We start from the raw sequence: 16,512 nt of genomic DNA on the forward strand, positions 1-16,512 counted from the left end.
GGCAAATTTCAAACTTAAAACATTTGAGCCACCCACAGAGTTTGAATGCTGCAGATGAACAAAGGAAACTATTTCTAAGTTGCAGAGCTGAAAAAGTGAAGAAGAATTAGGTAAAAAATATTTATTTTTCAAAAATTTCTGACATTTTTTCAGAAAAAAAAATGGTTTTCAAGAAAATCTTTTTGAAGAAATTTCCTCATACATTTTGAAGTTAAAACCTCTTCTAGCAAGCCTGTGAAAATGTCTTCCATCAGATAGCAATTCACAAATCCTTGTGGATCCAAACACTCAGTGCACACACCCTGGTAAAACCCTGTTTTTTCTGTATATGTATTGAACCTTAGCCCAGCACCCAGAATGTTTTACTTCACATTTTAATTAGAACTACATTCCTTCTGTATAGAGCTGAATTTTATTATTATCAATATGATATCCCTCATATCAATATGATATTCCTCAGAGTTCATCAGCATTATTATTAATTAAATATTGATTATTAATAATAATTATTATAAACTCCAAGGGATATATAATTCATCATTATTATTAATAATAATAATTAATTGTTAATAAAACCGATGAACTCGAAGATATATTTTTCTTTCATATATCTGATAACAGCACTTGGAAAGTCTATTTAAGTTTCTAACCCTAAGGAGGTTTTACCATTGATATTTAATCAGCCTTAGTAATTCAGTAAAGCCATATGTTATTAAAAATGCTGTGCGTATGTTTTACAGTAATTAAACCCTATTATTTATCTACATAGCTGTACATTGCAGTATATTGCTTTTCTTTTTTATCTGATCCAAACCTGAGGATTAAATAAGACTGTGCAGATCATTAGAATGTGATTTCCTGTCTCAGGCCACTATTAAAATCTTCATGATTAATAAAATGGGAACTCGTCTGAAGAGTAATATATGAGCTTCCTTTCTGTAGAATATTTATTGTTAAACAGGAAGAAAGAGGCCATTTCAAGAGATATAGTGCCCACCCATATCTATTTCCTTTCCTCATCCACATATCAGAAAAATTATAGCAGCTTGAAAGCTGACCTTATTATGTTCTTGCCCTTGGAAGGTTGACCCACACTAGTTTTAAAAAGTAACTAAGTGAAAAAAACCCAAATATATAACACTAAGTTAACCAATACATTTCAAAGGGGGCTCTTCTCTATTAAAAAATAATAAAAAGCTTGGTGCTTGTATTCTCTGTATTTCAAAATGTATTTTCGAAGAGGAATGAATACCTACGTAAAATAGCAATTAAAATTCTCGTACCTAATTTTCTATTGGACATGATTGCACATAACTTATTCCATTTCCTTGCTGGTCTTTGGACCTGATCCAAACTGCAGCAAAATCAATAGAAGTTTTGAAGATTAATTTTATTGGGCTCAGATTTGAGTCCACCATCCTGAAATACCCAGGTAATGCTGCTCTCCACTCTGCAAAGTCCAATGGGAAGAAAAGTGTTCCACTTAGTAATTAAGATGACCCCATGAGAATGATTCCTTTTATAAAAGGCAATATACGTTATAGCTTATTATTATTATCATTATTCAGTTTTAATGAGTGGTCCATGACAAATAGTCCTGGATACTCGAGTGCTTTATGTGTCTTCCACCCACACAGTATCAAATGCCACAATAGTGCCAAAGTCCTCACTGGCTCCATCCAGTTACCTTACCTTGAAAGAAGAAACTACCTGCAGACTGCACTGTAAGCTCATCCTTTCAGTATTTGATTATTTTTGTATTACCAAAAAGTAGAGCAAAATTAGAATAAAGAGTTGAGCACAGTAGCCAAAAAGCAAACAAGATGAGAATTTTGTATCAATCCATCACAGAAATCTGGCCCAAGTTTAAATGAAGACTTAGATACCTTACATTGCTTTCCCTTATGCTAAGCAATTCCAAAGTGTGTTAGGCTATTTATTTCAATTCACATAGGGCTTCTATAATGTACCCTTTGCTTTTATGTCCATGCCTATACTCTGGTTTAGGTTGCCTAGATATAGCAGAAATCTCAGAATAGCAAATGGAACTGAGAGAATAATATGCAGTGAATAATTTACTTAACAATTTTAGTCTTTATTTCCTCAAGGAATGTTCAGGAGCAGAACACAATTTCCTCAAATGTATGTACTAATGATGGGTCATAACACAGCTAGATACTTCCCTCTCCTGGTCTAACCAGTGCAAGAGCCAGTCACGGTTGCAGTCACTGTTATTTGTCAGTGCAGTTCTCTCCATGAACCACCACAGCAAAGATGCAACAGAAAGTAAAGAAACAAGTGTGAAAAAGCAGAGTTGAGCCTTCCTACCCATAATAACAACCCACGAAAAAAGCCAGATATTGCTGCCTGCATTGATTGTATATTTAAACACTGAACCTTGTAGCTCTGATTTTTCCTTGGGCTTCTGGGGAATGAAGTTGGAGTTCCATCTTTATATCTATCCAGCACTCAGTGCAGTCTCATCATTGTGAACACCCAGCACTGAAAATTGGTCTGTAACGCCTAGAGGCTTTTGTTCATGAAATGAGGTCTATAATTTCTTAGTGAATAGGCTCCTCAGTGCTTTTTGTCATGAGGAAAAAATGAAGTAATATAAACTCAAAATCTTTGAGAGACAAGACAGGATAAAAATATTTTAAGCTTACGCTCTCATTGTGGCAGAGGGTTCACACTATATCAAGAACACTCACTTCCTGTACTAAGTATGATAATTCTTATGAAACCTGTATAGTGGCTATTCAGCACACTACAGGGCTGTTCAGAAAGTAGCTCCTCCTATTTTATTATATCAGCCCATGACTTCAGAGGCGGATGTTGGTGGTATGGCAGTAGTGACTGAACCTTCCCACCAATATTCCATTACATGTTGCTGCTGTGAGACAGATGGCAGCAGAGGGGTAATCTGACAGAACGGCATCTGACATGGAAGTGCATTTGAAGCAAAGGTGTGTCACTGAATTCCTCCATGCAGAAAAAAAATGGCACCCACTGACATTCATTTATGCTTGCTGAATGTTTCTGGACACCAACCATGGATGTGATCACAGTGATGCATAGGTGGTACATTTCAGCAGTGGTGACAGCGACAGAGGAGCACTTCCACTGGTACAGATCTTTACAAGTGTGGCATGCAGGCTTTTGTTCACTGCTGGCAAAAATGCATAGCTAGTGGTGGTGTGAATGTCAAAAAATAGTGTTTTGTACCTGAGAATTTGATTTATCAAATAGTGTCATTGTACTTGTAATTTCTATGGAAATAAATAAGAGGCATTGCTTTTGAATGTTCTACATAATAACTGAAGTTTGCTACAAAAACTCTATCTTCTCCAAATAGTTAACATTAGAAACAGGGCTTTTTTTCTTAATGCCATATGCCCACTGAAATAGCATCAGGGAACAACAGAATGAACTCCAAACTTGTTTAAGAAACAGGGCACAGAGAAGCAGGAATATCCTCATCATGTTGAGTCTTGGGAATTATGAATTCAACTTTCCTGAGACTCTCAGGCTTCCTTTTACCTGAAAAAATATTTTCGCAATTCTTTCTTTTCTTATGCTAATCTTTTGCCTTTAAGGTCAATGGAATCACAAAGAAATATGGCATCACTACCAAAGCTCCACTGAATTGAAAGACATGCCTAGTACAAAAAGCCATGCCTAGTGGGTAAGAAAAAAGATGTTTCATGGCCAGGCCCTCCAACTATGTCCTTGGCATGCTCCCAGTATCACCTGGCCTAAAGGGAAAATGAAGCACCAAGAACTTATCTCAAACTTTGATCCCATCACATCGTCTTGTATGAGCAGTAGATGAACAGATCAGTCATACCTGCACCATGTCAGGTTAGCACTAACACCAATAAAAATCTATACTATTGTGACAGAAGGATTCTCAAGGAGATTGGGTTTCACCTATTGAACAAATCCCTTTCTTATTATCTTTAAGAGTAGAGCCAAAGTTGTATCTGTATCTTCCAGGTAGTCCTGTTGGGAAAACTCAGAGTCAGCAAGGTTGGTATCTTGTAAAACAGCCACAGGCTTACCCAGCATCTGTGTAGTAATTTCCAGCAGAAATATGTGCGTCACTGGTGGTTTTCTTGTACGATTTATTGTAAGCAGAGCACAGTTTACAGCTGGCAAGATGCTGCTGCTGTGGGTTCAGGTATGCTGGTGAATTGCATGCTGTTTCTCAGAGTGAATGTTAAGTTGTAGCTCAGAGCTACATTGCAGTGTTTGTGCCTGGGACATCTCAGTGGATTCTGTTAGTGAACATTGGGATTACTAATCAGACACAAGAACATTTTACTCCGTGTAATTTGCAGGTTTATACAACTGTTGTTTTATCATTATTCAGGTGATGTTTAGCCTCTCAGAAATGCATTTACAGACAAACAATGACAGTTGCCTTGTGTATCTATTCAGAAAGCTCAAATACGAGATTTGTGATAAAGGGAACAGATACAACAATAAATTTAGGCTCTCTGTTCTAATCTCTCACACAGAACATGACATGCTTCATTCAGCATTTAGAGGACCAGCTTAATGTGTCAGCACTGTCGGTGCAGCAGGGGATTTTCTCAAGGTATGTACATGATGTCTGCCTATCTCTGATTAGAATCAAGATCAACAAAAGTAAATTCTGATTAACTGTAATGTGCAGCCTGCTGTCAGGAAACTCTGTAGCTTGAGCCATCTTGTACTAGTAAACATCTCCTGCAGAATTTCTTCATTCATGTCAGAACGTCAAGATGCTGTGCCATCATAGCATTAGGATGGTTCTTTAGATGATAACATGAAAAGGAATAAAGGGTGGCCTTCACTTGCAGGGCTTCACTTTCATTTTGTTAACCAAAGAAAAGGTTATTTCTCCTTTCTTGAACATGTTTTCAAGTGGGAGAAAATAAAAATTCAAAAGTGAAAGAGAGGGACAAATTTGCTTTACATATAAATCTTACGAGCAGGAGGTGGACCAACTGACAGTGGCAGGAGGAATGGCTTTAAACTAAAAGAGGAGAAATTTAGGTTATTTGTTAGGAAGAAATTCTTTACTCAGAGGGTGGTGAGACACTGGCATAGGCTACCCACAGAAGCTGTGGTGCCCCATACCTGGAGGCATTCAAGGCCAGGTTGGATGGGGCCCTGGGCAGCCTGAGCTGATGGGGGCAGCCCTGTCCATGGCTCTCACTTCAATGCCTGAATCTCACTGCAGGGATCTCTTTCTTCTGCTCTGGCAAACATAGATGGTTTACCCAATCTGTTATCCACCTCTCCACTGAACAGTGACATAGGGTGGGCAATCTGCAGCCAAGCTGAGCTCCACCATGTAGAAGAGGAGGCTCTTTTCCTGCTGGAGTTCTGCCAGGTGATCTCTCCTTTTGCCAGTCATGCTTCTGTCCTGCTTGTCTCGCTCAGGTCTTTATGGGATACTTCAGGCTGAATGATCACAATTGAGCAAGTTGCCCCAGGCCAGCTGAGCCTCACTGGCAGGGAAAAAAAATTGGTCTTAGCCCATCACTGAGATGAAGCACATTCTCATACATTTGTTTCATTAAGATCTGAGATAATGTGTATTATCTCAGGCTGTCTGTTGGCTAAAAGCACTCAAAGGGACAGTCACAGTACTCAGTAGCTGTAAGGTAATGACCTACGTGTTAGTAACTTGTCTCTGGGGAGAGAAGGGAATGTGCAAGGGAGGATATCTCCAAAATTCTGCTTTGTGGAGAGACAGATGGAATGCTTTGCCCCTTCATAAACACCCCACTTTTTTTCAGCATTCGCTTTGCCAACCTCGATTTTTTTCAGAGTATTATTCACTCCTTCCTCTCTCACTTTCCCACAAAGAGTATGAACTTTCAAACTCAATCCTTGCAAATCAGGAATCTTCTAATTACTTCTTATTCTCACTTATGTGATCCCTGTTATTCCTTCCCCACAAATTGTCCTGGGTGTTTTCTATCTCCTTGCCCTTGCTGCTGCCAAAGAAAGCAGAAGTTGATGTAAAAGAGATGAAACTTCTTCCTCCAACAGCTCCATGATTTGCTACAAGCTCTCCTGAGCTACACACCAGGAATTCCTGGAGAGGAAATCTTCTAAACAAGTTTGGGTTCAAGCACCCCCATAAACCTAAATTATTAAAAAAAAAATAGCACTCTCAGGTAACATAATCCATTAGATTGAAAAAATAAAAATAAAACCCAAGAACGCAGGACTTAGGGAAAGCAGAATTAAATGCTATCTGTGATATTTCAGTTTCACTCCTTTGCACATATGTTTTATGATGAAGTTTTAATAATGCTATTATTTACCATGCTTTCTCTGCTGTTTGATTCAGTGCAAAGGACGAATCTGAATGGAGGTGTCAGAGTCTGAACTCCTGCCTGTGCCACAAGTTGGAACGTGCATTCTTGCTGGTGCAACAACTATCTGATGTGTAAAATAACATGCTGTCTCCATTTGCCAAACAAAGCCTGAGGCAGACAAGTTATTTGTCTAATATCACGCTGGAGGTCATAGAAGTGCAGGGAATTGAATTGGCATTGCCTACATCCTTAATAACTGGATCTTGATTCACAGACTTAAGATAGTTGAGTGCTGCTATGGAGTACTGGAATATTTATTTCATCACTATTTTTCAGTGAAAAGCTAAGAAAGTTTGTTACTACTTGTTTACCTTACCATTTATCATTGACTGACTGCTATACTCTTCAGTTTTTGGCCCTGTGGTTGGATATGCAAAAAAATTTTAGTGAACATAACTACAAAGTTTTAGATATTTGACTTCAAGGCTTTTGGACTGAAAAATCTGAATAACATCCTAGTTATTTTAAAATGTCATCCAGATCAATTGATTTCACCATTTTCCACTTGTATAAATCTATCTGTAGGATGTGAGCCGTCATCTGTAAGTATCTGTGATCTGTCTTGTGAACTAGTGCAGTGGCTAACACAACAGTTAATAACCGAGGCCACGTGTACTCCTGTATTGTTACACTGATTAATTTTTACAGCAGTAATTAGGAAGCACAGCTCATTTGTGAGAAAGGAAATTGTGTTTTAAAACACCTACAAAACCCAGAATTAAATATCGAAAGCCCATAAAGATATTGTCTGTCTCTATCTGAACTCCTGATTTTCCCACTTCCCACACACTATTTGTTGTCATTTCTTATAGTATGCTATTAAGTGTAAGTTGTAAGTAGAAGTGAAAAAGAATTTTCATGTCACTTACCTAATTAATTTGGTTCTTTCGTGAAAAACAGTCAGCCAGATTTCTTCAAATGGATTAGAATGTAAGCACTTCCAACAAGAATTATACTATGTTAAATTTTCCAATTCATTTTCCCCATATATTAGTGAAGGTGAACTTTTTCAAGCAATTAAACATCTACAGAAAGTCAGTCCAGAAATTTCATTACTATAGGTGAATTCCTTTCAAAATAATACTCAGATAAAAGTAATTTACTGTTTTTTTTTTACTAGTTTTTGAAAAAAACAAACCTAGGCTCTATCTTTTAATGATCATATTTAAATGGCAGAATTAGAAATGTGTAGCAACAGTTTCATTTCAAATCTTATTATTTAGAAGCCATTCTTTATTTTACTCACAATTATTTTTTCAAAGCTGGATGAAAAGCCAGTATTCAAATTCCATTTTCAGTTTCTAAAAAGACATTTGAAATTATGCAAAAAATGCCCTGTTTTTGGACAGTGTCACAACAGAAGAACTTCTCCAGCTGGACTCAAAAATAGGTAGGTCACTCCAGAAGTAATGCCTCTTATTTATTTCCACGGAAACAACAGCAGATACAGAGTACAATAATGCTATTTGATAAAGCAAATTCTCAGATACAAAACACTATTTTTGCAACACAGCCATCACCATTAGCTATGCATTTTCACCAGCAATGAACAAAAGCCTGCATGCCACACTTGTGGAGAACTGTACCAGTGGAAGTAACCCACTGTCACTGTCATCACTGCTGAAATGTACCACACTTTGCATCACTGTGCTCATACCCACTAGTTAGTCTCCAGAAACGTTCAGTAAGCATTGATGAATGTCAGTGGGTGCCACTTTCTCCCATGGAGGAATTCAGTGACACACCTTTGCTTCATACATACTTCCATGTCAGACACCATTTTGTCAGACTGCCCCTCTACTGCCACCTGTCACATGGCAACAACATGTAATGGAATATTGGTGGGAAGGTTCAGCCCCTACTGCCATACCACGAACATTTGCCTCTGATGTTATGGGCTGACATAATAAAATAGGAGGCATTACTTTTGAAGCAGCCCTGTACTTTTATTCTACTAACGCAGCAGCCCTGGAAATCTTAATGTTTTTCTGGCACTGAAAATCCTTGCTAATCCATTTATGCTGCTGCTGAGAACTGGTATCATGCAACATTACCAACCCTTCTATGTGAGGGAGACAAAATCAGAGCCAATTTCCTCTAATTTATGAAAAGCTTATTTCACAAATAACCTTTAGCAGAGTACTTTAAAATATAAAAAGGTGTCTTACCAAAGAGAATAACTAGCCTAATCAACACTCACAAAAACAAGACAGGAAACATGATCATCTCCTGAGCCAACTTAGTAGTTCCAGAAAATTAATGTTCCCTAAATGGAGTCATTTACATTAGTTGGGGAAGTAGACAAGGAATATGAGACATTTTTATATACACCTACCATCTATGTATTCTTGTAAATTAAGGCAAATAAGGATCCATGAGTCATCCTAGGTGGTGGCTTCCTTAGTTCTACATTCAGTCAAATCCCAACCAAGTTTGTCAAGAATAAGATATACGGAACTAATGAAGATTTAATATTTTGACTACAGAAGGGAAGTTTTTCACCAATTTAGTAAGCACAAAATTGGGCTGAAATTTAAGTTTCAAAAGTGAATCTGTGCAGAAGTAAAACATCATTACGCTGTGTAAGGAGATAAATTGCGCTTAAAAAGTTCCAGGGCAGATCTCCATGCACGTGATGGCTTCACTGGTTGCAACATTCCTGCCAACATCAGGAGCTAATGCATTAGCACAGCACAGGACCAGAATACAGCCTATAGCAGCTGATTTTCAATAGGAACACTGCTCAAGCAGAGTAACGTATACTTTGTTTTGTTGTGTATGATGTATGGGAAAAAGGGACAACTTTTAATATTTTTTAATATTAAAAAAGAAGAAAAACGACATTTATAAAATACTGGACTGACTGAGGATAGTGATCTGCAAGACAGATAATATTATCATAGCATAGGTATATGAAGCAGCAGACAGGCAATACATCTGATTTTCTCTTGGTATGCAAAAGCGCATCATTTTGGCAATTCTAAAGGATGCTAACAGGAAGTCATCCTTTCATCAGACAGTTGGTTATCAAAAAATGCACTTAGCTTAATTATATTTTGACTCTTAATCATGTTTCATGAAGCAGGTACCATTTCTTTTTCCTATTATGAATTCATGTGCAATTTACAAAACATAAATATCTGAAATGCACAATTTTCCCTGCACTTTTAACAGTTACACTTCCTTTCGTACTTTATGCACAACAGCAATCAAAAATAACCTTTCATTTCTTTCTCCAGCTGTAGCTCTGCATTACATAACAGCTACATTGAAAGCAATGCCATGAAATCAGCTGAGGTGAAGTGAAATGCTCTTCTGCAGCTATCTGAAACAATATGAAAGACGCTGTGGTATTTTAAAGTATCTTTACTGTAAATAAATTCACTTAATTCTCTGTTAGCCATACATATTCTAGCAAGTACTACCTATCAAAACATACAGAACAGCCCAGCAGTATTTAGAAGGAGAAGTTTGAAATTGTTAAGCTTTTTAGTAGTTGGGTACATATACTTCTAAGATTAACAGAAAATGTGGCATAATTCCCTACATAGCTATAAAAATTTCAGTAAGGTATTAAAAATATAAAGTAGGACAACAGTTACCATAGTGAAGAGCAGTCGCATCAAATTTTTCATGTTTTTAAAACCTGCTCTGAGAGTGCATATTCAAAGTCATTGCAGAGAAAGACACTACATTTCTAAATTTTTCGTGCTGCTATGTAAGAAGGTGGCTAGAATCATTTTGGGAAGCAGAATGACAGCAGCAGGCATACCATACCAGCACAGCTCAGTGATGCAACTATAGCTAGGCTGGAAGAGTGAATATTGAGTAATGCCATCCCAAACTCCCCTCCTCAGTGTACAGAGCCTGAGGGATGAGTCCTCCTCTCACTTTAAGAGGTGATTTTCACTCTGTGTATTGTACTGAAGCAATCCATATGATATTTAACAACTTCCTGGTATAACATTTTCTTAAATAAAGCTCCCAATGATAGGAGATGTAGTAAGATTCCATAGATGCTGGAAATGAGAGATCTACAGACATCAGGAAAGACTGCAGACGTTAGGAAAAATAAGAGCTCTCAACTTCATTAGTATTCATGTCTTTTCAGGTAAGTTAATATTTTGCTTAATATTTCTAAGAAAAGTAAACAGTGAAATTTCAGCCATGGATCTTGACTTTTCTCAATTTTAAAATCAGTGCTACACCAAGTTCACAAGCATTTGCCTTTAACAGACACATATAAATATATCTCAATCCCCATCCTCCTCACAGGGCTTAAAATTCAAAATAACCTTTAACAAAGCTATGGGACAGGGTTTGAATCAGGAAATATTGAGTGCCTTTGAATTTGACCACATGAGAGATTTAGATGCAGCAATATTCTCTTTTGCCTATCAGCCTGGAAAACACCGAGGGGTTTCTAGCTGTCCCTCGGCCCTGTAAGGTGCAAAGTAAAAAAGGTAAAAGGCTGAGCTGTGGTGCACTGATGGGGACATCATAGTAGCAGTAGAACTTAGGTCAAAAAAGAAACAGGAAACCTGATGGGGGCTTACAAGTGAAGATACGATAGAGAAGCAGCTGGAGACAGTTTCATTTCTTAGAAAACCAGTCCTGTTTTTTTTCAGGTTTCAGCCACAGCTTACCAGCTGAACACCCATCATGGTCCTGACTGCTTTCCAGCCAACCTTTCAGCAGCTCTTTGCTTCTTTTCAGGGCAAAGACTTTGAGTCTCAACAAAGGAACAAGTGAACTGGACTTCCATAACACCAACAGAACAAAGAATTCATAATAGGTGTGGATCTGGCTTCCTATTCCACCACTGAAATAGAACAAGAGCTGCAGATTTAAAAAATACCACTTATTAGTGGTACTGAAATAGCTAGAAAGACTGGAACTGTTTAAAACTGGTGTCTCAGAAATGCAATTTTATGTATTCCAGGCTTCTTATGTTGTTATGTTTGCACCAAATGATTCCACATATAATTGAGAAAACTTTGCTAAAATCTGTACTGGACTCCCTCAACAGAAAGACATAAACTGAAAGAAATACAATTAGAAAACAGTGAAACTTCTTCAGAAAACTGAGCACACACACAGTGCACAGGAAAAACTGCTGCCTGATATGAAGAAATCCCTCAGCCATTCTCTGAGCAGAACGGGTCAAATGAAGTTTTCAGTTTTGAAGCACATTTTGCTGGAGAAAAGCCCTGTCTGTCCCTGGCCATTACTGGCTGTCCATACATTCATATCCTTCCTCTGTACTCCACTAACCTAGAAAATAATGATCCCTAGTATACAAGAGATCCAACAACCTGCCAAGGCCTCTAGGCATTACACAGAACCTTTTGGAGAGCCATGATGATCAGGAGCAGCAGTCACGGCACAGAGTGCAGGATGTGAGCAATCATACCAAGCAAGCAAAGCTGTGTGAGGGTATCAGGAATCAGGGCCTATTAAGTAGACCATGTTTGGAGAAGTTTGAACGTCAGTAAATAGAGCTGAGGAGAAGAGTGTTTCTTCAGCAGAGAAATTAGTGTCAGAATGTGCATGTCTACTAAGGGTCAAAGGGTAATGCTGAGAAATGGTTTGTCTGGAAAGCAAGCAAGTTAGATCAGAAGAGCAAAAAGCCACGTGGTCACTGAAATAGTTTCTTTATCTAGGACAAATTGCCTCTTTTTTGCTTTTTTCAATATTTTCTTAAATATATTCATCTACATTCCACAGAAGAAATATTTACAAATTACTTTTTATACCTAAAATAGCAATGATGTCTTTAACATAATTTTGACCGGTCCCCAATTATACTGTAAACAGCTGAACAATCCAGGAAAAAAATGACCTATGTCTAATCTAACTTTTCAGAGAACCGCTACTGGTGGCACTGTGGCTATAAAATGGTAACATAGCACATTTGGCTCACTATTTAATTAAAGGCCAGAAATACAGACTTCTAAAATGTTTTCATGTGGGCAAGATGGGTGAGATAGGAGCTAACACAGGCATTTAATGTGTGCTCTGAAGGAAGACTAGCTGGAGGAGTTTGGTGAGTGTTGTAGCTGACAGTGAAGGCCTGTTCTCACAGTTCTTGCTTACGTGACCTCTGCCAGCCTTTTGCTGATTTAGGCGAAACAAACATTGGCAATACAGAATACCATAAGGAAGGCTGTGTAAAGAGATAGGGAGCAAGAAAGGAAAGAAGTCTGAGAAAGAAACTAAGGGAAGGGAATTAAGATCACTCATTAATTTTTCTCCGAATAGCAGTTTCTCTCTAAGAGATCCAGGTCCTTTTTTCTTATGATTATGGGAGAGCATTAATTATTTACTATGTACACATCAAGCTTTATAAACCCTAGGCTCCATTAGATTTGTATAGGTTGACAAAATGAGTCGAGACAATATGCATACGACCTAGAGATTTACCTCTGCCCCAAATCAAATCAGCCACAGTTTGCTAAAAGAATAGGAAGTCTTGAATCATAGTCTTACATATACCAGTGTTGCCTATTTTTCTTAAGTTAGGATGTAATTATTAGCATTTCAGTATTACCTCAGACTGCCTGCTCCATATCATGCTACAGACAACAGAGGAGTAGCCAAGCCAAGATCAACCAAGAAAATGAAATGTTGCTTTACTGTTAGAATCAGAAAGAGTATTATGCAAAATATTGGGTTTACTCTAGTAAGTAAATCAACATCAGAAAGAACATCTGCATCATCCTCTGTGCCTAATCCTCTCATAGCAAAACCATCAGTGCTGGCTTTTTTGATTCTTAAAAAGCAAAACTGAAAATCCAGTCTTAGTAATCTTCAATTGAGCCAGTTGGTAGAATGCAAATGCAAAGAATGAGATGTCTTACTATTGCCTGTAATCTAAATCTGAAGAGACTAAGCCCAGAGAGTTACATTAAAGTCAGGAAACAAACTGTCCATCAGGAAAGCAGATGGCAAAATAAACAATAATGCAGAAAAAAAAGAAACACTAAAGCTCTTGCTGGCACTTAGTAGTAACATGGGTAGGATAAATCTCACCACTGTAGAGAATGTTAACAGACTGCAGCAAAATGAAAAAGAATTATTTGAATCAACATTTATGCTCTCATAAATCTGACCCAAACATCAATATTATTAGCATTTTGCCCTGGGGCTTCATTCAGTCTTAGCTTGAGATGCTGAGTTTCTTTCACTGGGATAAAGCATATGATGGAGCCCAGTGTTCCTCATACAATCTGGTTTCTATAGGGAATCCTGCTTACTTGTAGACTGGGACTCACACAGCACAACAATCTCTTTCATGCACAACTTCCATCCAATTTCTACCAAAACTCTGCCCCAAAAGTCTGTTTCCAGGGCTCTCCCTGGGAGTTTGCACTGCTGAGGCCATCCAGGATTTCACTACAGCACCTTCATTATCTTTTTTTGGGGAACAGTTTTCTTTCTGTCCTAATTACAGAATCATCAGTCAGTGCTTTTGCCTTTCTGTTTTCTATGCCAAATCTTCCATGCTACATTTTGCTATACAAATCCTACATATCAGGTACTGCTTTTTGTTGTGCGGGCTACTACATCATTTAAAAAAAGATGAATGACTACTTTAATGTATTCAGGAATATGGTTGCTATATTGACCTACTTCACTGCAGCAATGATGTATATGTGTGTACCTTTCCTAATGATATGCAAGCACACATTAAAGAAAATGTTGTTTTCAGCATATACCAAGTCAGAGCCAGAAACTGATTCAGATCAGGCTCTGGTTACTCAGCTCTCCATTTGCACACCCAGCTCGCAGGTGCCTGCAGCTATCTTGCCTCCTGTGATTTAGATTCACATTCCTGAGAGCTGGTGTAATTGCAGAGCGTGAACCATCTCTGTCCCTGGAGCATAACATGAGGGAATGAATGAAAAGGCAAAGGAGTCTGCTGTTTGCTTTTTCCCTGATAGTTTTCAGTCAGTAGATCACTTTCCACGTGTTTACCATCACAATGTGCAATGCCAGAAGACCTGCTGTTTCCAGTATTGAGGGGCAGAAAAACCTCACTGCAGTGTCCATTGTTTATATACCTTTCCAACTAAAGTTTATGTTTGTTTGTTTTCTAGTTTTAAATTGCACTTAAAAAAAAAAAACCAAAAAAACCAACAACAGTGGTTGAAGAAAAGCCTTCTCTAGATAGCTGTTCAGAAAGACTGTTTCAGAACAAGATCGAACTCTGCTCCCTTGCATCCATCTCTAAGAACTTGTTGCCACAAAGGTAATTGCAAAAACAGGTTTCACCAGCTGACCTGATCCAAGAAGACAGATACATCAATACTTCTTCAGCCTCTGACCTTTCTCCAAATAACTCTAGTGTCCCTTACTAGAATTGCAGTGACCTCTAGGGGCCTGATACAACACCACTTGTTTCATTGACCCTTACTGACTTCAGTTTACCCCAGACTTTCAAAAAGTTTTCTAAGCCTGGATGAGTATTTAATGTACAGCTGAAAAATCCAGTGTGTCTGATGAGAAACAAAATGATCTAAAGCCTGGTTCAATGCTGCCAATGCCTGCACAGTTGAAAATGAATGACCTCAGGATAAGGAACCCCTGGTGTTACTCTGACTGACATGGCCATTTACCTGAAATCCAGATCTGATGTATTGCATTTCAGAACCATATGTAAAATGACAGCACCTTTTAATGCTGAACCAGAGCAAAAAGCTTCTATGTTTTACCCATTTCAGTACAAAAAGAACCACTTCCACTTACCCAGGAGTACTGCAGATCCATATCAGTAAGGGAATTTGTAAGATGTGGCTGATGAGAAGCACAAGTACATTTTTCCCATTCTTCTATTTTTGAAATCAAGAAATCACAAGGACAGAGCTGGTTATCAGGAAATGGCTTCCAGTCACTCCACAAATGAAATTCAGTTTCTGAATGGATTGAAATCATTCCTAAGTTACTAAATTTGGAAGTATACGACCGGCCCAAAGACGCAGAAATAAACTCTGCCCTAGTCTCAGTCTCTTCTTTTCTCCTCACATTGTCTTTCCAGGCTTTCTTTTCCTGAGGTTTTGCCAGTTTCATGCAAGAAGTTAGTGCCTCTTCATCCTCTTCTGAAAGATAAGTATCTTCTAATGTATCTTTAAAAATACAAATACTTCTGTTATGATATATTGCAAGACATACAGAAAATAGCGTACTACATTTCTTAAATATTGTCTTTTGCATTCTATGTAATGAAACAGCCAAAGACTCCATTAAAAAAAAAAATATATCGTAACTACAAAGACAGAAAGACATCTGAGCCAACAGCAAGATTTATTCTCCGCTTGGCTTATTTGTGTTCCCTCAAAATCCTGGAAATTTTTACTGTTTTTGCAATGAATATGAAAATTTACTAAGTCAATGTCATATTACTGCAATAGTTGCAGAGAGTATATGCTAAGTTTAAATACTGGAAAAGTTCAGACAGTTTTTCAAGATAATTATTCTCCCACTCCTTCCTGTTATGTATGTTTGAATTACAAAGTAGTTGCTGAAATCTATCCCACATCTAAATTTCTTCACAATGCTTTGATTGGAGTGGTAATTAATTAGATCATAAAAAGTCATTTGCTGGTATTTGTTTAAAAAATATCATCTATACCAAATGCATGCACAGTTAAATAAATATTGGCAAAATAAATTCAGATAAAGAACTGTTGCACAGTCAGATCAGTAATTTGTAGGAGGAGACCCAACATCATACCTTAGGCATCATACCTTAGGCAATCAGGTATGATGAGAGACTGACTGGTGGAGCAGATCTTCTTCCACTCCCAGCTGCTACTGACTCATGGATGAACACTGACTGTTAACTTTGCGTTTGTAAGCTTTGTCTTCCTGATATGAAATTAGATACAAAACCAAGAACTCCTTTTGGAAACACTGTCCTTAGCATGGAGGCCCCACTGTTTAGCTGAAATTCCCACTTGCAAGATATACTGTTACAAAACTCAAGCCAGCGTGACAGGAAACAGGTTTTCACACTATGAGGATGTCACCACTAAGTGTTATCACAGTAACATCTCAGCTGGGGTTTGAAAATCGTGGGTGGTGAATGACAAATCAGGAGAGGATTGTTTATAGTTATGTTCAGTACAGTGACATT

The 16,512-nt window shown here is 37.9% G+C and overlaps 1 protein-coding gene across 4 annotated transcripts in view; it reads right to left on the minus strand.

Moving 5' to 3' along the window:
* SAMSN1 (SAM domain, SH3 domain and nuclear localization signals 1) overlaps nt 1–16,512 on the minus strand; it is a 153,538-nt gene that overhangs the window by 34,425 nt on the left and 102,601 nt on the right. For 3 of the 4 annotated variants that reach the window (XM_090121171.1, XM_031612669.2, XM_031612670.2), the window contains one exon: nt 15,126–15,502. In XM_090121171.1, the coding sequence (XP_089977297.1) occupies nt 15,126–15,502 (377 nt within the window). The remainder of the gene's footprint in view (nt 1–15,125; nt 15,503–16,512) is intronic. The other variant, XM_090121176.1, reaches the window with a different exon arrangement.

Source organism: Phasianus colchicus, chromosome 1 (assembly GCF_987193195.1).
Source record: "Phasianus colchicus chromosome 1, bPhaCol1.hap1.1, whole genome shotgun sequence".
Taxonomy (NCBI): domain Eukaryota; kingdom Metazoa; phylum Chordata; class Aves; order Galliformes; family Phasianidae; genus Phasianus; species Phasianus colchicus.